At 43.4% G+C, this 18,263-nt stretch overlaps 1 protein-coding gene across 4 annotated transcripts in view; it reads right to left on the bottom strand.

Annotated features, from left to right (window-relative positions):
* Positions 1-18,263, bottom strand: part of SLC25A13 (solute carrier family 25 member 13) — a 139,572-nt gene that overhangs the window by 103,985 nt on the left and 17,324 nt on the right. For 3 of the 4 annotated variants that reach the window (XM_038391675.2, XM_038391674.2, XM_043509261.1), the window contains one exon: positions 2,212-2,265. In XM_038391675.2, coding sequence (XP_038247603.1) covers positions 2,212-2,265 — 54 coding nt within the window. Of the gene's footprint in view, positions 1-2,211; positions 2,266-5,892; positions 6,128-18,263 lie in introns of those variants that run through there. The other variant, XM_043509260.1, reaches the window with a different exon arrangement.

Genomic DNA, 18,263 nt, shown 5'->3' with positions numbered 1-18,263 from the left:
GAGTCTGGGCTCGGTCAGGGAGAAGGGGTGGTTGGATGGGGCAGGGGTCCCGGGGGGCAGTCAGGAAAGAGAGAGGAGGTTGGATGGGGCAGCGGGTCTGGGGACGGTCAGAGGGTGGACGGGGCATGGGTGGCTGGGGGCCGTCAGGTGGCGCGAAGCAGGGAGGGTTCGGATAGGGGCCAGGGACCGGGCCATGCCTGGCTGTTTGGGGAGGCACAGCCTCCCCTAACCGGCCCTCCATCCAATTTCCGAAACCCGATGCGGCCCTCAGGCCAAAAAGTTTGCCCGCCCCTGCCTTAGGGCATTTACTGTAAAAAAACTTATTGTGGTGATCGCAGCCTTAAGACTACAATCCAGAAAAACACTTCAGCACAGACTTAATTTAAAGCATATGAGAAGTCAGATTGAAATCAATGAGACTAGTTTCATGCTTAAGTGCTTTCCTGGATCAGAAACTAAATGTATTTCACAATCTCCTTTTTCAGAGCCCCTTTTTACTATAAAAAGAAAAGGAGGACTTGTGGCACCTTAGAGACTAACAAATTTATTTGAGCATAAGCTTTCGTGACCTGCAGCTCACTTCATCGGATGCAATGTCCGATGAAGTGAGCTGTAGCTCACGAAAGCTTATGCTCTAATAAATTTGTTAGTCTCTAAGGTGCCACCAGTACTCCTTTTCTTTTTGCAGATACAGACTAACATGACTGCTACTCCGAAACATTTTTACTATGAAGCAATCAGAGGTGTTGCATAAATTCTTTTGCACCACAATTTAGTGATCAGTTTTCCAAGCTTTACAACAATCTTGTTATGTTCTGGTAGTCACTTTGGATCAGCTGATAGAACTTCTCATAACAGAACTATTTTTCTCTCTACTTTTAAATTAGGCTTAGACAGAGCCAAATTTTAAAAGACAGGTCTCTATCTCCAGCAGTTCACACTCCGGGTCAGGTTCCAGAAGCAGTTTCTTTCACTGGCCCAGGGAAGCTTGTCCCCTGCTCTGGGCCAGTGTGGGTGGGTGGGTAAAAACAGTGCATGCCCGCCCGCCCACCCCCAGCCGGGAGTGGGGAGGTGAAAACAGCCACCCTGGCTTACAGGAAAGCAGCACAGATCCCTGTGCTGGTCCTGCTCCACCAGCCAGCGGGGGCTCACAGCTTTGCTTGTGAATCCGACCATCTTCACTTCCTAGCTGTAAGTAGGTGTCCCGCGTGAGGGGGTACGGGTGGGGACAGGCAGCCAGATGCACCTACCTTTAAGATGCAATACAGGCACAGTACAGTATTTGCTTTTTTTTTTTTTGCCCCCCATCTCTGCTGCTGCCTGATGGTTGCTTCTGGTTTCACATGGTGTCCGGTTGACCGGTTAGTCCGTAACTCTGGTGTTCGTATCTTTGAGGTTCTACTGCATTTGCACACATTTAAGCACCATCACCTATATACGTTAAAGCGATGATGCTTCAGAAGTGTAGGCACGTGAAAGCAGAAGCACAATGAAGCCTCCTTGCAAATTTGATCCTTAATAAGACTTCTGCAAATAAAGTCCTAAGCCGGAAGTGGTGGATATGCAGATAAACCAGAACAAAATGCTGTTCATTTTGAGATCAAAAACTAGACAACATCCATTTTTAGTTAAATCTCATTGCTTAAGGGTGAAAAAAAAAAAGTTTTTTTTCTAAGATTCCAAGTGCCATTTCTGAAATTTTGGGGGAAGAAGATAATGCCTCATGGCCTCCACTGCTCCTGCAAATATATCCATGGCAGCCCAGCAGGGGAAGCAGAAATAACATGAAACTGACAAGTATTGCAATCACTACATATGCTGATCCTGCCTGCACCTCTAGGGAAGAAGATGCACAAGTGCAACACCACAGAGGGTAGAAGATTGCTTACCCAGTGGTCTAACAGCAACACGTCTTCACCAACATTTTTACCCTGTGTAGGAACAGTACTGAAACTCCCTTCCCTTTTTCTGAACACTTTCTTTCCAAGACAGTAATATTTTCCTGAGCCAATACAATAATCACTCAAGAATGTATTTGACTTCGTGGTGAGCATTGTTCAATTTTGATAGTTGTATTTAAGTCTAACATGGTAATAATACGGTGAATGATTAATGGTTGAAAAAACTATCAAGAGTTGAATGCTACAATAAAGGATCAAAAGATATGAAAATTTTAGTCTGAAAGAATAAAAATATTTACTTTATACATACCTTCAAAAATATTGTTTTCAACTCAGTTGGATCAGCTCTCTTGGTTAGAGCCACCTACAAGTAAATACATTTACATTAATATGCATATTTTATACAAAAGATGTAAAAATGTCATTTAAAAGGAAAAATTCAAACAATAGAATTAATGATGAAAATAAATGTTTGTCTTACGTAAATCAACAACTGATTTAGCTGGTCATGTTTACTCACTTAACATTACACTAAGTTATTCAACATTTTTGCTGTAAATGTTTCTCCTATGCATTTTTCAATTCTTAAACCTGCAGGTTGCATATCTGCCAAAGTACCAACTCCCTCCAAAGTACTAATCTCCTGTACCTAAGCATTTATTCCATGCTCATCACATAGCTTTGCACTTAACTCATCTATCATCTCAGGATCTCAAAGTTCTTTATAAGATATATATTATCCCCACTTTACACTTATGATAGCTTGCGCCCGCCCACCTCCCAGGCTTTCCAATAAGCCTGTCCAGCTGCCGGCATGGTAAGTGGGCGGGGAGAGGGTTGGTTGGATAAGGGGCAGGAGGTCCCGGGGGGGCAGTCAGAGGACAGGGGGCGGTTGGATGGGGCGGGGGCAGTCAGAGGACAGGGAGCAGGAGGGGTTGGATAGGGGCTGGGGTCGGGGGGGGTCAGGGGACAAAGAATGGGGAGGGTTGGATGGGTCAGGGGTTCTGAGGGGGGCAGTCGGGGCAGGAAGTGGAAAGGGGCGGGGGCCAGGCTGTTTGGGGAGGCACAGCCTTCCCTATCTGGCCCTCCATATCGTTTCGCAACCCTGATGTGGCCCTCAGGCCAAAAAGTTTGCCCACCCCTGAGCTATAACCTATAAAAGCTACTCAAAGCACACAGTTAACTTGGGGTTTCAGAAAGTTTTTGGATTAGGGCTGTCAAACTATTAAGACAATTAATCGCTGAGAATAAAAAATAGGCGTGATTAATCACAGTTTTAATCGCACTGTTAAACAATAATAGAATACCATTTATTTAAATATTTTTAGACATTGGAGTGGGAAGTATATGTCTGAGACACAGGGTGTGAATGTGTATTGTAGGGAGTGTGTCAGTACGCCATCTCGTTAGCAGAGCACTCACCAGCCTGAACGCTTGTTGAGACAGCAGCAGCCGCTGGCAGCTCCCACTTTGACCCAGAGGCAGCAGCACAGACAGACTTCCTGTCCCCCACCCCAGCTTAGAAGAGACCAGGTACATGGGCAGAGGGACTGGGACACCTCATCAGCCTCCATCCCCCTGCTCTGCATAGCAGACAGGAGACTCCCAGTCCCAAGACACTTGGTCAGGAGCAGCTCCAAGGCAAGGACGGTGGGGATAGGAGAAGCAGCGGCTGCAGAGGGCAGCAGAGAAGCAAGGAGAGGAGGGACACCCCTGCTCAGGAGGCACCCCCCTTGAGCACAGTACCCTAGTTGGTGGCCTGGCCCAGCCCATCCACCCCTAAGGCCAGCCCTGCTCCTGAGCCAGCAGCAGACAGGCTCCCCCGATCCCAGCTCAATGGCAATAGGTTACAAGGATGGGGATGGGGACACCCTGACATCAGCCATACGCCCACCCCCACTCTGCACTGCAGTCCAAAGCAGCTTGGCTGGGGCGGCTGCATAGGGGCAGAGCACAGGGGGCAGGAACAGCAGTGTAGCAGGACAGCAGGAGGAGGGGCACGCTGCCCCAGAGGCACACAACAGAGCCCCTTTGAGCACGGTACCCTGGTGTGCGATTAACGCTCGTTAAAAAAATAACATGTTAATTTATTTCGAGTTAATCGCTTGTGTTAACTGCAATTAATTGACAGCCCTATTTTGGATAGATCCATCTATTATGGGTTAAAGAAAAACACGAGTGGGGGATATCAAGTAAATTCTTGTCAAGTTAAAAACTGGCTATTTGGAAACTACATCATAAGTTATTATTCTTCAGCATAAATCTAAATAGAAATATAAGCAATGTTTAACTGAACAGACCTGTTCTCCAGCTTGTCTGGTATCTTGATCCTGCCCGTGGGTTCTATTAGTGTACTGAAGAGGAATGGGTGGGGGGCAGGGAGGAACTATACAACAGCATAGTTACCTATGCTAGAAGCTGGTGTGGGAAACTGTACAAAGAGAAATTTCTTCATGATGCTAGATGGTGAAGAAAGTTAAAACTTATCAGAAACTGATTTTTTTGGTAAAAACTGTGTGTGTGTGTATATTTTTTCAAAAATGTAGAGCAACTCTAGTGATTATTTTGCAGCCTCAGGCAAAAATAACTGATAAAGAAAACAAGTGCTACCTACTCTAACTGCAGACCCTATTTTTATTATGGAACCTAGCAGAGACTACACAGTTGAGACTTGCATTTGTCTTTGCACTGCCACAGAGGTCTACCCACATGGAGGCACTTGCAGAATCAATACCTAAAATTTTAACTATTTAATTACTTTACTTTTAATTATGCAGTAGAACCTCAGAGTTAGACATACCTCAGGAATGGAGGCCGTCCGTAATTCTGAAATGGTCCGTAATTCTGAACAAGATGTTATGGATTTCAGTGGAGGAGTTGAGGCTGCAGCCGCAGGGGTGGGGGATCAGAGCTCAGGGCAGGGGGAGGTTGGGGTTTCTGACCTACAGGCCGCCAAGGCTCCAGGCTAGGGGCTCAGGTTGTCTATCCCTGGGGAGCACAAGGGCTGAGGGCTTTAGATCCGGGGGGAGCGCTGGGGTTTGGGGCTTCAGCCCCACAGGTCCATTCCCAATTTCAGCTGGGGGGGAGGTGCCAGAGCTCGGCGCTAAAACCGACACTCCCCTCGTAGCTAAAGCCCTGATCCCTGGTGCATGACCCTGCCCCCACTTCCCCTGCTGAGGTCAGGAATGGAGCTGCAGGGCTGAAGCCCCGAGCCACAGCACTCCCCCCAGTCTAAAGCCTCAGTGATCCTGAGAGTTAGAAGCCCCGAGCCCTGACACATCCCCCTGCCGACCCCGCAACTGCAGCCCCAACCCTCCAGTCGCTTAAGTCCCAATGAAGCACAGTATTTCGGTTTTTTCTTTTTTTTGGAGGGGGGGTCCTATGCTGTAGCTTGACTGAAGAATTCCAGTTTTACAGGGCATCTGGTAGACTGGTAAGTCTGTAACTCTGGTGTTCATATCTTTGAGGTTCTACGGTAAACCCAATTTTGACTCCCTCTCTCACCATGCCCCAAACCTTGCTTAAAACATCCTTTCTGATTAAAATTTCTATGGCCTTTTGAGTCTCATATTTTGTGACCCACTATTTTCTCCAATAAACTTGCTTTTATTTAAAGATTCACTGAATCCAATTCAGTTTCTTAGTGCAGCAAATGCTGTCAGCCCTGGGAAGGAAAACAAAACTGACCTCTGACTTCAAGGGGGTAGAATCAGGAAGAGTTTACAGGCTGAACATTTAGGGCCTAATCCAAAAGCTCAAAGAAGCCAGTGAGAGTTTCTCCATAGAGAATGAGCTTTGATCAGACCCGCATTCAAAAGTAAAACAACTGTGGATACCTCTGGAAAAGTCATGATGAGGAAGCTGACATGAGCACAAATATAAGATTTGAAGGGTCATAGAACCTAGTTAGAACAGGCTTTAACCAGATGTCTCCCATTATACTGAAAGTTGCACAACTGGATCTATTAGCAAGCCCTGTAAGTTTACTTATTGTACACTAGCTTTGTGGGGAGTTAACAACATTTGGTAGCTCTTCTTCCAAAAGTCAACAGGGCTACGTGCAAAATTATGGGGTTGAGAGCCTGAAAACTCTCATGCATAATCTAAGTGTCATCTTCTTTTATGAAGATGGTTATTTACTTGAGAGCCTATGGTCAAGACTCTGTACGCTCGACAGCAAGCTAGATCTAAATTCTGTAGAAAGGTCCCTTGATTTCTGCAGCACTCCTGTGTTGAATTCTGCAGCACTATAACCAAATTAGAAAACCTATTGACTATAAAATGAACAATATAATCAGTACAATATTGCATGCATCATTAATTTTGTCATTAAGTTTTACACTGCCCCCACGTTGTCAATTTGTGGCAAAAATCTACCTGTAGAAATTGTTGGGTAAAATGGGGGAGGAGATAAGAAATGGCAGTTTTGTAGTTACATAGCAGTGGCCCATACAGGTTCAATTCCAATGCCATTAACAACTTTGAGAAACGTAGCACAAATGGCTCTCCAACTCCAGCAGCCATTTTCAGTATTGTATTGATACTGAAGGAGGCAGCTGGAGTTCATAAGCCATCTACAGTGTTCAATGGGGCTGATGCCAATGGAGTTGAACCAGTGTTAGCAACGGTAGTAATATTTACAGTTATTTATTCCCTAATCCAGATAAGGCTCAAGAGATAAACACACAGGCCTCGCCCACACCAATAAAGTGACCTGTTGCCGATGATGGCTGTCCTTTGTGAAAAGGGTCTTCATCAGACTTTCTGCAATCATGCTGAAAATTGTTGCGTTCCAGTTATGCCAGTGTGACAGCCGACATGTTGGCGGACTCTGGAGATTGAACCAGACACCTACAGAGCTAAAACATGAGCTGCTACAGCCTGAACTAAAGAGATAATACTCCCAACACGGCAGCTGTAACAACTCTCCTCCTCTGTTGATGACTACAAAGGGGGACCTGTAACACACATTCACCAGTAGGTTACACCAGTAGTTAAACAGTTTTTTAAACCAGCTGAGGGTAGACTAGGGGAGTCTGTTGCCTAAACCACTGTCAGCCAACAGGTAGTTGTAGTGTAGTGTAGACTGACCCACAGACACTACTGTGCTGATTCTACTCTGGTACAATTCAATGTCGTATTGACTGACAGTCACAGAAATCCTTATGAAAAATCTTTTGTTACTCACAAATTGTATCTATTCTATCTTTTCTCCCCTGGAGGAAAAAAACAAAACAAAACACTAAATTGATAGGCAAAGCGTCCATCTCATCATGTGAAGAGACATCTGAAAATGTTATTGCCCTATACACAGAGTAGCTTTATAAAAGCCGGCCACTTCTTTTAAAACACATTTAGTGGATAAAGCTTTCCAACATTTATTTTTAAAAACTTGGACGCTGAACACAGGCTCTGAGTAACAAGCAAAGTTACAGAATATTCATGAAAGTGCGAGACATACTACAGGAGAGTCTATGGATAAAAAATTTTAAACCAATGGGCCACTGGCTCCTAAGTACCTTAGGTGTTTTTGAAAATTTTATCCAATTATCAATTTTTTATATATTTGTGTATTAGATTAAATTGTTTTAGTTATCTGTACAACAGACTATAGAAGCACTACCTGGCCCCTGGCACACCAGGGGTTAAACACCAAATTCCTATTTCTCTCCACTAGCAAAGTTGTTCAGGATAAGGGTTACAGAAAGGACTGTTGGAGAAACAATAGCAGGATATGTGGGGAAACAGAGGTACTCCCCAATCAGGCTCAGAGGACCGAGTAGATTCCCGGATTGGGAAAAGGTGTGTTTGTTACTCATTTTGCTTACGTTCCCTTGTCTTGGTTTGTATTTATAGCAGATCCTCTTCTGCTAACTCCTTGTAGCTGTGATTTGCTTCTGTTGACGCTCAGTCATCCCACCAGTTTATTTTAACATATACTTTTAATACATCATTTCAGCCGTGACAGTATGCCAAGTCCTGGACCAACACACAAAATGAAGACAATCCTTGCTTTGAGAAGCTTATGATTTAAGATAGGTTTCAGAGTAGCAACCATGTTAGTCTGTATTCGCAAAAAGAAAAGGAGTACTTGTGGCACCTTAGAGACTAACAAATTTATTTGAGCATAAGCTTTCGTGAGCTACAGCTCACTTCATCGGATGCATTCAGTGGGCTGTAGCTCACGAAAGCTTATGCTCAAATAAATTTGTTAGTCTCTAAGGTGCCACAAGTACTCCTTTTCTTTTTATGATTTAAGAGATACATAGAGACAGGGGCATTAAAAATCAAAAAGGAGAGAATACATTGGACTTTGGATGATTTTAAAATAATTAACTACTAATTTATTTATTGTACTTAATATTCAAGGAGCAAGTCTTTAGGAGGTATTTGAAAAGGAGTGGTGGATTAGTGGATAGGGAGTGAATCCCACAAATAGGACAGGATGGAAAAAGAACAGAGATGAAAGAGGGAGACAGAGTGCAGCAGGAAACATAAGAAGAAATGTCCAAGCATGCAGAGCCTTGATGGTAAGTTTAAGAAGTTTGAACTTGATGTGGTGGGGAAATGGAGCCACTGAAGGGATTCTAGAGTAATGGCGATATGGTCATTAATGGGTGAAGAAGAAGATACTTTTAGTGGGCATATTTTTGGAAGGGCTGGAGGGATAACACGAGTTTTAGGTAGGAAGTGATGTAATTACCAAGAAAGGAGATAATCAGGGCATCAATAAGAGTTTTAGTCTCTCCCAGACAGGATGGGATGAACTTTCAATAGATTGTGGGAGGAGAAACAGCAAGGTTTTGAGGTGAAAGGAGGGGTCAAATATGATCCCTCCATCCCATGTTCCATAATTGCTCTATTATCCTCCCAGAGTCCAGTTCTGGAGTTCGCGCTTCACTTTTTCAACTTTCAAAAAAAGTGTGATCAGAGAAAAGCTACAGAAATTATCTGAGGACTAGAAAACCTGACTTACAGTGAAAGACTTAAGGAGCTCCATCTATTTAGCTCAAAGAGAAGGTTAGGAGACAGTTTGATCATGATCTATAAGAACCTACAGAGGGAGAAGATTTCCGATACTAGAGGCCCCTTTAACGTAGCGACAAAGATCTGATCTCTGACCTCTTTAATCTAGTTGACAAAGATCTAGCATAAAGATTATGGCCGGAATTTGAAGTTAGAACCATTCAGAATGGAAATAAGATACATATTTTTAACATTTAGAATAATTAACCATTAGAACAGATTTCAAGGGGATGCAGTGGACTCTCCATGACTTAAAGGCTTTAAATCAAGACTGCAGGTCTTTCTAAAATATATTCTCTAGTTCCACCACAAATTATTGCTCCTGATGCAAGAATCACTTGGTGAAAGTCTGTGGCCTGTGTTATGCAGGAGGTCAGCCTTAAAAAGACATTAAAATATCTTATGAATGTATTTTTATATATATATATATATATATACACACACATACATACACACACACACACACACACTCCCATCCATCCAAGAGCAGAGGGACACAGCCTTTCTGCTAAACTAAGCCCCAGAGATTAGAGACTGGAATGTTTAAAACCATTTTAGAATGTGGTTTTAGGGAGAGTTTGCATTCACATAATTCTTTTATACTGATTAAAGATTATCCTAAAAGTATATCCTAAACAGCTCTGGAATCAAAGATATAAAACAGCTGTGGTGCAATCAACTTGCTTATGTAGATGAGAATTCACTTTTCCTATGTATCTGCAACTACGTTAGCTAAACCACATTAGAGACTGGGAGTGACTGGATCATTACACATATTGAATCTATTTCCCAGGTTAAATATCCTCACACCTTCTTGTCAACTGTCTAAAGGGGCCATCTTGATTATCACTACAGAAGTTTTTTTCTCCTGCTAATAGCTCATCTTAATTAATTAGCCTCTTACAATTTGTATGGCAACTCCTACCTTTTCATGATTTTCTGTATTAGATATATCTATAGATATAAATATAGATATATCTTCTTACTGTATGTTCTAGTCTATGCATCTGATGAAGTGGGCTTGATGCTCAAATAAATTTGTTAGTCTCTAAGGTGCCACAAGTACTCCTCTTCCTTTTGCAGATACAGACTAACACGACTGCTACTTTGAAACCAGATTAGACTGTCCTCCTTACTAGCAGCTCTCCTTGAAAAAGCCAGTTTCATTATGCATTGCATCATGAGTTATGTATCAAGGTTCTCCCAGTGTACTCTGCCTCCAAGGTCAGTTGCAGTTAACCCCAGAATGCAAATAATTGCAAGTATCCACATCTGAGGCAGCATTTGTAGTGTTTCTACACAGTCAGAGTCTAAGGTAAGGACCTTTTATTACAGCAAAAGATGGAAACCAACCAATCTATGCAATAATTCTTGCATTCCTATAGGTTGCAAGCACCTAAACCAGACTCTAGAAAATTCTGTCAAGTTTAAAAAACAAATGTTAATAAGATCAATCAACTAATACTCCCCAAAAAGCAGAGGAAGCATGCACACAGTGATGAAACTAGAAAGTGTACTGAGCTCACCCTAACTTTGGTGACTAACGGGGACCAATCAAATCTAAGGTAAACTATTTTCTCCCATCATCAAGTTGTCACAACTATAAATCAGAAGACATCTCCCAATCTACAGGTACCAAGCACCAAGGTAAGTAGAAGTCTTCATTTCCTCCAGGTCCTTCTTAGATCTACATGAATGGGCAGTTGCAGGTTACTTTTGATTCTATTTTTAGAGCCCTGCAATTCTATGGATATCCATTTTATATTTGCAGACCATGTTGGTGGATCACAAATCGGATGTGAATATAAATTTTGTATCAGTGCAAGGCTCTACCTATTTTCAACATGCAAAAGTATATGGAGCAGGCTTGTTAAAAAGATCTGTTCTTGCTCAAAAGGTTCAATATTCACAAGAAATGCCTGATAGGCCATAGTTTAGTTCAGGGGTCTCAAACTCAAATGACCACGAGGGCCACGTGAGGACTAGTACATTGGCCCGAGGGCCGCACCACTGACCACAACCCCCGCTGCCCCGCCCCCCGCACTCCTATGAGGCCCCGCCCCTGCCCCGCCTCTTCCCACCCCTTCCCCGAAATCCCCACCCCAACTCCACCCCCTCCCTGCCCCCAGGGGGTGCAGGAGGGGTGCAGCGTGCATCAGGGGCCTCAGGGTAAGGGGTCAGGATGCAACAGGGGGCTCAAGGCAGGGTGCAGAAAGGGTGTGGGGTGCGGCAGGGGGCTCAGAGCAGGAGGTTGGGGTGCAGTAGGAGGCTCAGGGAAGGGGGTCAGGGCGCCGGGTGCAGCAGGGGGCTCAGGGCAGGGGGTCAGTGTGCAGGAAGGGTGTGGGGTGCGGCAGAGGGTTGAGGTGCAGGAGGGGGCTCAGGGCAGGGGGTTCAGCTGCAGGAGGAGTTTGGGGGGGGGCATGTCTGGCCCGGCACGCACCTGCCTGCCCTGCCCCCACGCTGCTCTGGGAAGCAGCCAGGACCTGGGGGAGGGGGCACAGGGGTCTGTGTGTTGCCCTGGCCGTGCCTCCAAGTACCTCCCCCAAAGCTCCCATTGGCTAGGGCAACACACAGACCCCCCCATGCCCCTTCCCCAGGTCCTGGCTGCTTCCCGGAGCCGCATAGGGGCAGGGCAGAGAGGGAGGGCCGCAGGGAGTTGGCGGGTTGCGTGTTTGAGACCCCTGGTTTAGCTTGTAAGCAAATGCAGTATGTGTAAGCACACATGTAGCTATACAGCCAAATATATTTAAATATACTTGAATTGAGAAAAACTGTGTAATTTTGAATGTTTACTAACATATTATTTGTCCACTGTTCTGGATTACATATGTAGTTGAGGAGGAATAGTGTATTTGTCCTAAGTAAAAAAACCACACCTTGATGTCACCAGCTGTCTTTCTGAAATTACAGCCAAAGCACCATTTGTGCCTATCAGAGAAACTGGGCTACAGTTTTGCTACCCAAGGAAACAAACAGAAAGCAGGATCCCTGTGTAACAGCTGCCTGCTAATTCCTCTTCTATGGAGGGGACAGGAAAACAAGTGCCCCATTCTGCCTGAACATACAAGAAGTTTTTGAAAATTGTAGCATCATGCATTTTGCCTGGTCTGCTGATGTTAACAAGAAGCTAGTATCTCTTCTCCAGTAGAACTTAGTATTACATGATGGGCATATCACAGCCAAACATGCTCTGTCAAAAGCGCCTCTGCAGACAGGAAAGCATCACTCGTTCAAATCTTCCCCTTATAACAGGGAACATTGTTAATGGCAGAACACCTAATAGCAGGATTTTATCACATAGCAGACTTCCAGTTCTCTCTGAACTGGTGACTTCCTCACAAAGCAACAGAAAGTCTTTTGCCTACGAGGGGTGCAGCTTTCTATCGGTAGCCTGTTGCTGTGTGGTCAAACTTCAGCTATAGGCTCAACTGCTATCCTCATTTGGAATTTGGAAACCAAACCATTATAAAATCATCATCATCAGTAGTCCAGGTCAATGGCACTACAGTACATACTCCCACTAGTGAGCAGAACAGACCCTATTCCAAATGTAAAAGAGTGACAATTGTCCTCTATTCGGTGATTCAGGGTAAACTCAGAAATTTTCAGCAGTTTTACTAATTTGACAAGGAACTGTGGTACCTGAACACAGACTCTAAGAATACCATGCAACATGGGAACCACTCAAAACCCTTGCGCAGCAACAATGCAACACTATGTGATAGCCATGCAGAAATGCTGCCATATGTATCTGCCTCATTGCAGTGAAACTTGTAACCAAAATGGCTGTAATGCAGGTTGGACAGAAACAATGCTGAAGAATCAAAGACTGTTCAAAGTATAAAAATTGTTTCTATGACATAACTTGTTAACACTTTTCCAAACTCCACTATACAGGGGAGCTAAGTTGCAATACTGGGACTCAATAACCTAGCAACAAGATATTTAGACATCTCCTCATATAGGAGCAGCCCTGTGGAATAAGGATCTTGGGGTGGGTAGAAATATAGGACAAGAGGTAAATATGTTTACAAGGGATTACAATTAAAAATGAGCCAATTTAAATTTACCAACAAATCACTCTGATTATAACATTAAAATTCAAACACTCAAAATACCATAATGATAAGCATGCAATACCTATACAGGAGACAGAAAGGTCATCTACATCAAACTGTTGTGAGAATAACTGTCATAATTCTTTATATGTGACATCATAGTCATGAAATAAGCAGTAGAAGTAAATGGACTAGAGAGAAAATTCCTATACATTAATGTCTCAACTAATAATTGTGTGACAGGAATTACGTAGGAATAACTGACAGGTGATGTTTTTTGTTTCAGTGTTATGTTTTCTTTTTTGATTGAGCACAAAAAGATTCACTTTTAAAGATCCTATTTAAAATCAAATCTGTCTATTCAAGTCTATTCAAAATGCTACACACCTCAGTAGCTCAGAACTGGGGAGGGTGTGTGAGTGGGCATGAATCCATATGTATGCACGAATCCATTTCTATGATCTTAGAAAGAACAAAAGACAACTGCATAATGGAAGCAGACAACATCACACACAAGTAACAATGTTACTGTGCATTATAAATGGTAGGAATAAAAGAAAATCCTAAATCTTGGAGTCAGAAGCCTTTCCTTAATGCTGACAGAAGAACTGTGCTTTCCCAATAGAGGGTCTAGAAACATATAAAAAAAGAAGTAGAGACTTGAATAGGGATTTTTTATAACTATTTCAGCACCATCACTTTTAATTCTTGAAGACTACATTTCCATTGGGCAGAGTTTCACTTGCATATGCAGTTAGAAAAGGTGCGGTAGTTAGAGGTCTAAAGCGGTGGTTTTCTAACTGTGGGTCGCAATCCAGTACTGGGTCACAGCATGTTAGGCATTGGGTTGCGGTGGCTCTGGTCAGCACCGTCAACCGGGCCGTTAAAAGTCCAGTCGGTGGTGCTGCCCGGCTAAGGCAGGCTAATCCCTACATGTTCTGACACCATGTTGCGCCCCGGAAGTGGCCAGCAGCAGGTCCGGCTCCTAGGCGGGGGGCCACAGGGCCCCACACGCTGCCCCTGCCCCAAGCACTGGCTCTGCACTCCCATTGGCCTGTTCCAGCCAATGGGAGCTGGGGGGGGGAAGAGGGGGTTGCCTGCGCGCCTCCACTAGGAGCCAGACCTGCTGCTGGCCACTTCCAGGACAGCAGGAAGCCTGCCTTAGCACCCCGCGGTGCCGCTGACTTGGAGCTGCCCAAGGTAAGCCTGAGCCCCAATCCCCTGCCCCAACATTGAGAACCACCCCAAACCCAGAGCCCCTTCCTGAATCCCAAACTCCTCATCCCTGGCCCCAGCCCAGACCCTGACCCCCTCCTGCCTCCCAACCCCCTGCCCCAGCCCTGAGCCCCTGCCAAAACCCAGAGCCCCCTTGTGCACCCCAACCCTCTTATCACCGGCCCCACCCCTGCACCCTAACCCTCTGCCCCAGCCCTGAGCCCCTCCCACACCCCAAGCCCCTCATTCCCAGCTCCGTTGGGTCACGGATATCAACAATTTTCTTCAACTGTGTCAACAGAAAAAAAGTTTGAAAAACACTGGTCGAAAGAACACATTTGCATCTGCAATCACAGTAACTCCATGCTGAAAGGTAGCTGTGCAAGCGTGCTCTTGTGCATGCAGATTGTGGGTCTCATGGTACTGAATTTGAGCCCAAGTGTAAATTTCAGCTGCAAGTTTAAATTGTTTCCCCACCACGCAAGAAACAAGACAACTACAACATAAGGGGGTGGGGCAAGGTGGGGTGTTAGATTTTCTTTTTAATTGTTCAGACCTCAGGTACTAACACTAGCTGTATTCTTAATGCTTAAATAATATCAGATTGGTATGTGTGTGACTAATATGTGTACATGACCTTCACATCACAATGGGCGGGCAGGAGAGAAAGTCTGGGAGAGTGCTTGGAAATAGCTTGCAGTCTCAAGCAGAAAAATAAAATAAACTGGCAGGGACTTCAGAGACCGCATCAAGGGGAGTTAGTGATGTAAAGGACGTGGTCCTATACTGGTCAGATACAGGTTAAAGAGCTCCTCTGAGCATAATTAAGCTGGCACACGTGTGAGGTATGTTGCACCTGGAGAGGTACTCCTTAAAAGGAAGAATCCAAGCTTAGTGGAGGGTGGGAGAGCTAAAGAACAGAGCTTCCTAGTGCCACAGAGCAGGGGCTGCTTACCCAGATAGCTGTTGAAGAGTCTCTGCCACCTGGACCCTCACTAGAGCCCAGCGTGCTCAGCCTGGGCCTCTCAGACACTCAGGAGGTTAAGAACCCAGCTCCTCCAGAGCCTATTTATCAGTTGCCTTGTGAGGAACAGTGGGGTGAGCCTGGACTGTTCTGTGAGTTCCAGGAGTATTTTGTTTGCCTTTTTTTCTCTGGGACTGCGGTCAGGCCTTGAAGGGGGGGAGCAGCCTCCCTAAGACTTATAACCAGAAGATTACATTCTGCACTCCAAACCAATGCTACAGCAACACCTACAGCCAAAGAGGGATGGTGGGGATGAGGGAGGTGCCCAGCCTCACCCCTCGGGGTACAACTTGACTAACTGGCAACAATCTCTGAGCTGACAGGATGCAAGACCAGTGACAATCAAAGCTATGGAAGAGTAAATTATAACTTTCCAGACTCCGCAGAAAATCTAAAAGACTGGTCAACAGTAGTTAAGGAATTTCCACTCAGGAAAGCTTTGGAAAATAATTTTTTTAAAAAAAAAATCTACTTAGAAACAATTCTGTTTATAGCTCTTTTTCTCCCCTGTAGGTTGAGATTTTATTTTATTTTTTTTGGTATATTTGCATAAAACACAACCTCTTTGTTAAAACAATAATTTACTTTTAATGCTTGGTTCTCAATATTTTTATGACATCACCTAGTTCCTACGGAAACTGTGGTAAACTGAGCATTTTGTTTTAAATTGGGGAATAAAGAAGCAGGAGAAGAAAAATCCTTTGGAACTTGTTTTCATACCAATATCTTTAGTAGTTAAGAATGAGGAAAGCAGAATTAAACCATTTTTAATTTACTGAGAACAGTTATTTCCATTTTTATTTGCTGTGGAGGCACCGCTGCTCAACACAAAACCTCGGGTGTTGGTTTAGTGGACAATGAATGGCTTGAGATCCTAGAGAAATTCTAGTGCAACTGGGTTTGGGTTTGTTTGTTTTTCTTTTCTTTTAAATCTCATGAAACAAAAGTTCTTCTATTTTGTTCCTTGGACACTGACATCATGACTGTGATCTCAAGGAAGTTCTGATCTGTGCATCTATCATCCCATACTAGCATACTGATGCTAGCCAATCAAACTACTCCCTTTTTGACACCCATTTTTAAAAATGCAATAAAATTCCAGTAAAAGCTTCCTTCTAATAATTTAATCCAGCTCTTTGATGTACTTAATATACAAGATGATCAGACAAGCACCTGTGGCTCAAGATTTCCACAGACCACAGAGTTTCAACGAGAAAACTATTTATCTTTTTTCCTGCATCTAACTTTCATTGGTGACAGCCTCATATGGAGTACTTTGCACTCCAGACTTGTGGAGGTATAAGGAAACTGAGGAACTACATGCATGCTGTATAAAATAGAAAAATTAGAGGGCAAAACAGCACACTTTTCAGAATTTTTGGTGTGTTTTCCTCATTCTTATTTTCAGTTGATTAGTTTTTTTCTACACAAGAAAAATAGCAAATTTAGTATTTCTTTTCCTAACCTGTACACCTCACACTGAATAGGAAAATATTAAACCCCCACTTTATTAGATTTAGTCAGATAAATGCTTTCATGCTTGGTTGAATTACCTTCACATTTAATTATATATGATTATCCAAAGCATGGAGTACTCAGCTAATAAACCCCCATAGAGGAATGCAAACAGAGCTCAGGAGGTCATGATCACCCATATTTTCTGTATGGCTAGATAGAAAGTGCATCCCAAAACATCACCTTGGAATATAAGGTCACAATATGGAAAAGGTTGAGTATCACTGCTCTATAGCATCCACTTTGTTGATAAACAATCCACATACCTTGACTAAGATGTGTAAGTAGCAAAAATGGACTTAAAAGACTTAATGTTCCCATATTTTTCTTATTTTTGAAATAACACATGAGCAGCATCAACATGGGACCAATTTGTTATCTCCATAAAGCAGCTTCCATCTAGACTGACAACACACAATGGAAGGCTGAATTATAAAAATCAATTGACAGAAAGGAGGAAGGCTGACTTGAGGTTGATGATCCAAAAAAAAAAACCAAAATCTATTTTAACGGAAATGTGAAATTATTCAAAATTGTGTTCACCTAGATATGTAAAGATTTAACTAAGATGATTCTAATCCCCAGCCCATCATACAGTCTGAATCAACCAAAATATTCTTACATGTGAGCATCTTTTTCTAATGGCTTTTCATACAGTGCCACATATGAAAGTTCCTACTACATGAGTTGTGTAAAAATAAGATACAAACTTAATACCTGCTAACTACAGAATTAAAGCCTAAAATAATTAAACAGCATGGCTCAAAGGTCTCAGCAATGACGTAACCGGTAAGTGCACAAATGGGTCACGTCTTAGACAGAATAAAAACAGTGACAATAATAATAAATGGCCTGCAGCTGTGTTTAGAAGTACGCCTTTGGGCTATGCTATATACTGCCATACATTTGTGCACAGAACTCCAAACTGAGGTAACACATGGATTTTAGACCCTTGGGGTCATAATCATTTTGATGGGCAGGCTAGTTTAAAAGGCTTATGATGAAGTATGTGTCATACATTTTTTTTAATAAACAAACCATTCCAAAAATATACCCACTGCACCAAAACTATTACACTTTGATTAAATATTCATTAAGGGCTCAAACTAGTGGTCGCTTTTTCCTTCTTCTATACATTGACTTTTTACTTTGATGGCTTAATGCTGTAGTAGCAGCTGGCAACCTCACACCACAATTTCCCCCAGGAGAAGAGTATTTACTAGCCCACCCACTAAGCATTCCTTTATTGGCTACCAAGGAAAATGCATGCCCTGTAGACAAAACCAGCTCTGCTGATTGAATTGGCTGGAAAGTTAAAGCAGCACCAGCAGCTAAGAAAGGTCACACAGGCTCCTCCTCCTATATACTCGATGATGACCACTTAGCACAGGGTCATCCTTAATACAGTGTCTGCCCCCAGCCAAATGATCAAAGCTCCTTCAGATGAGTAAACATCATGACAAAAAAAGTAGAGAAAGTCTCACAAACTTGAACTGCAAACACTGAGAAGCTGACAAATGTTGG

Source organism: Dermochelys coriacea, chromosome 2 (assembly GCF_009764565.3).
Source record: "Dermochelys coriacea isolate rDerCor1 chromosome 2, rDerCor1.pri.v4, whole genome shotgun sequence".
In the NCBI taxonomy this organism is placed as follows: domain Eukaryota; kingdom Metazoa; phylum Chordata; order Testudines; family Dermochelyidae; genus Dermochelys; species Dermochelys coriacea.
This window is presented reverse-complemented; position numbering and strand designations above follow the sequence as displayed.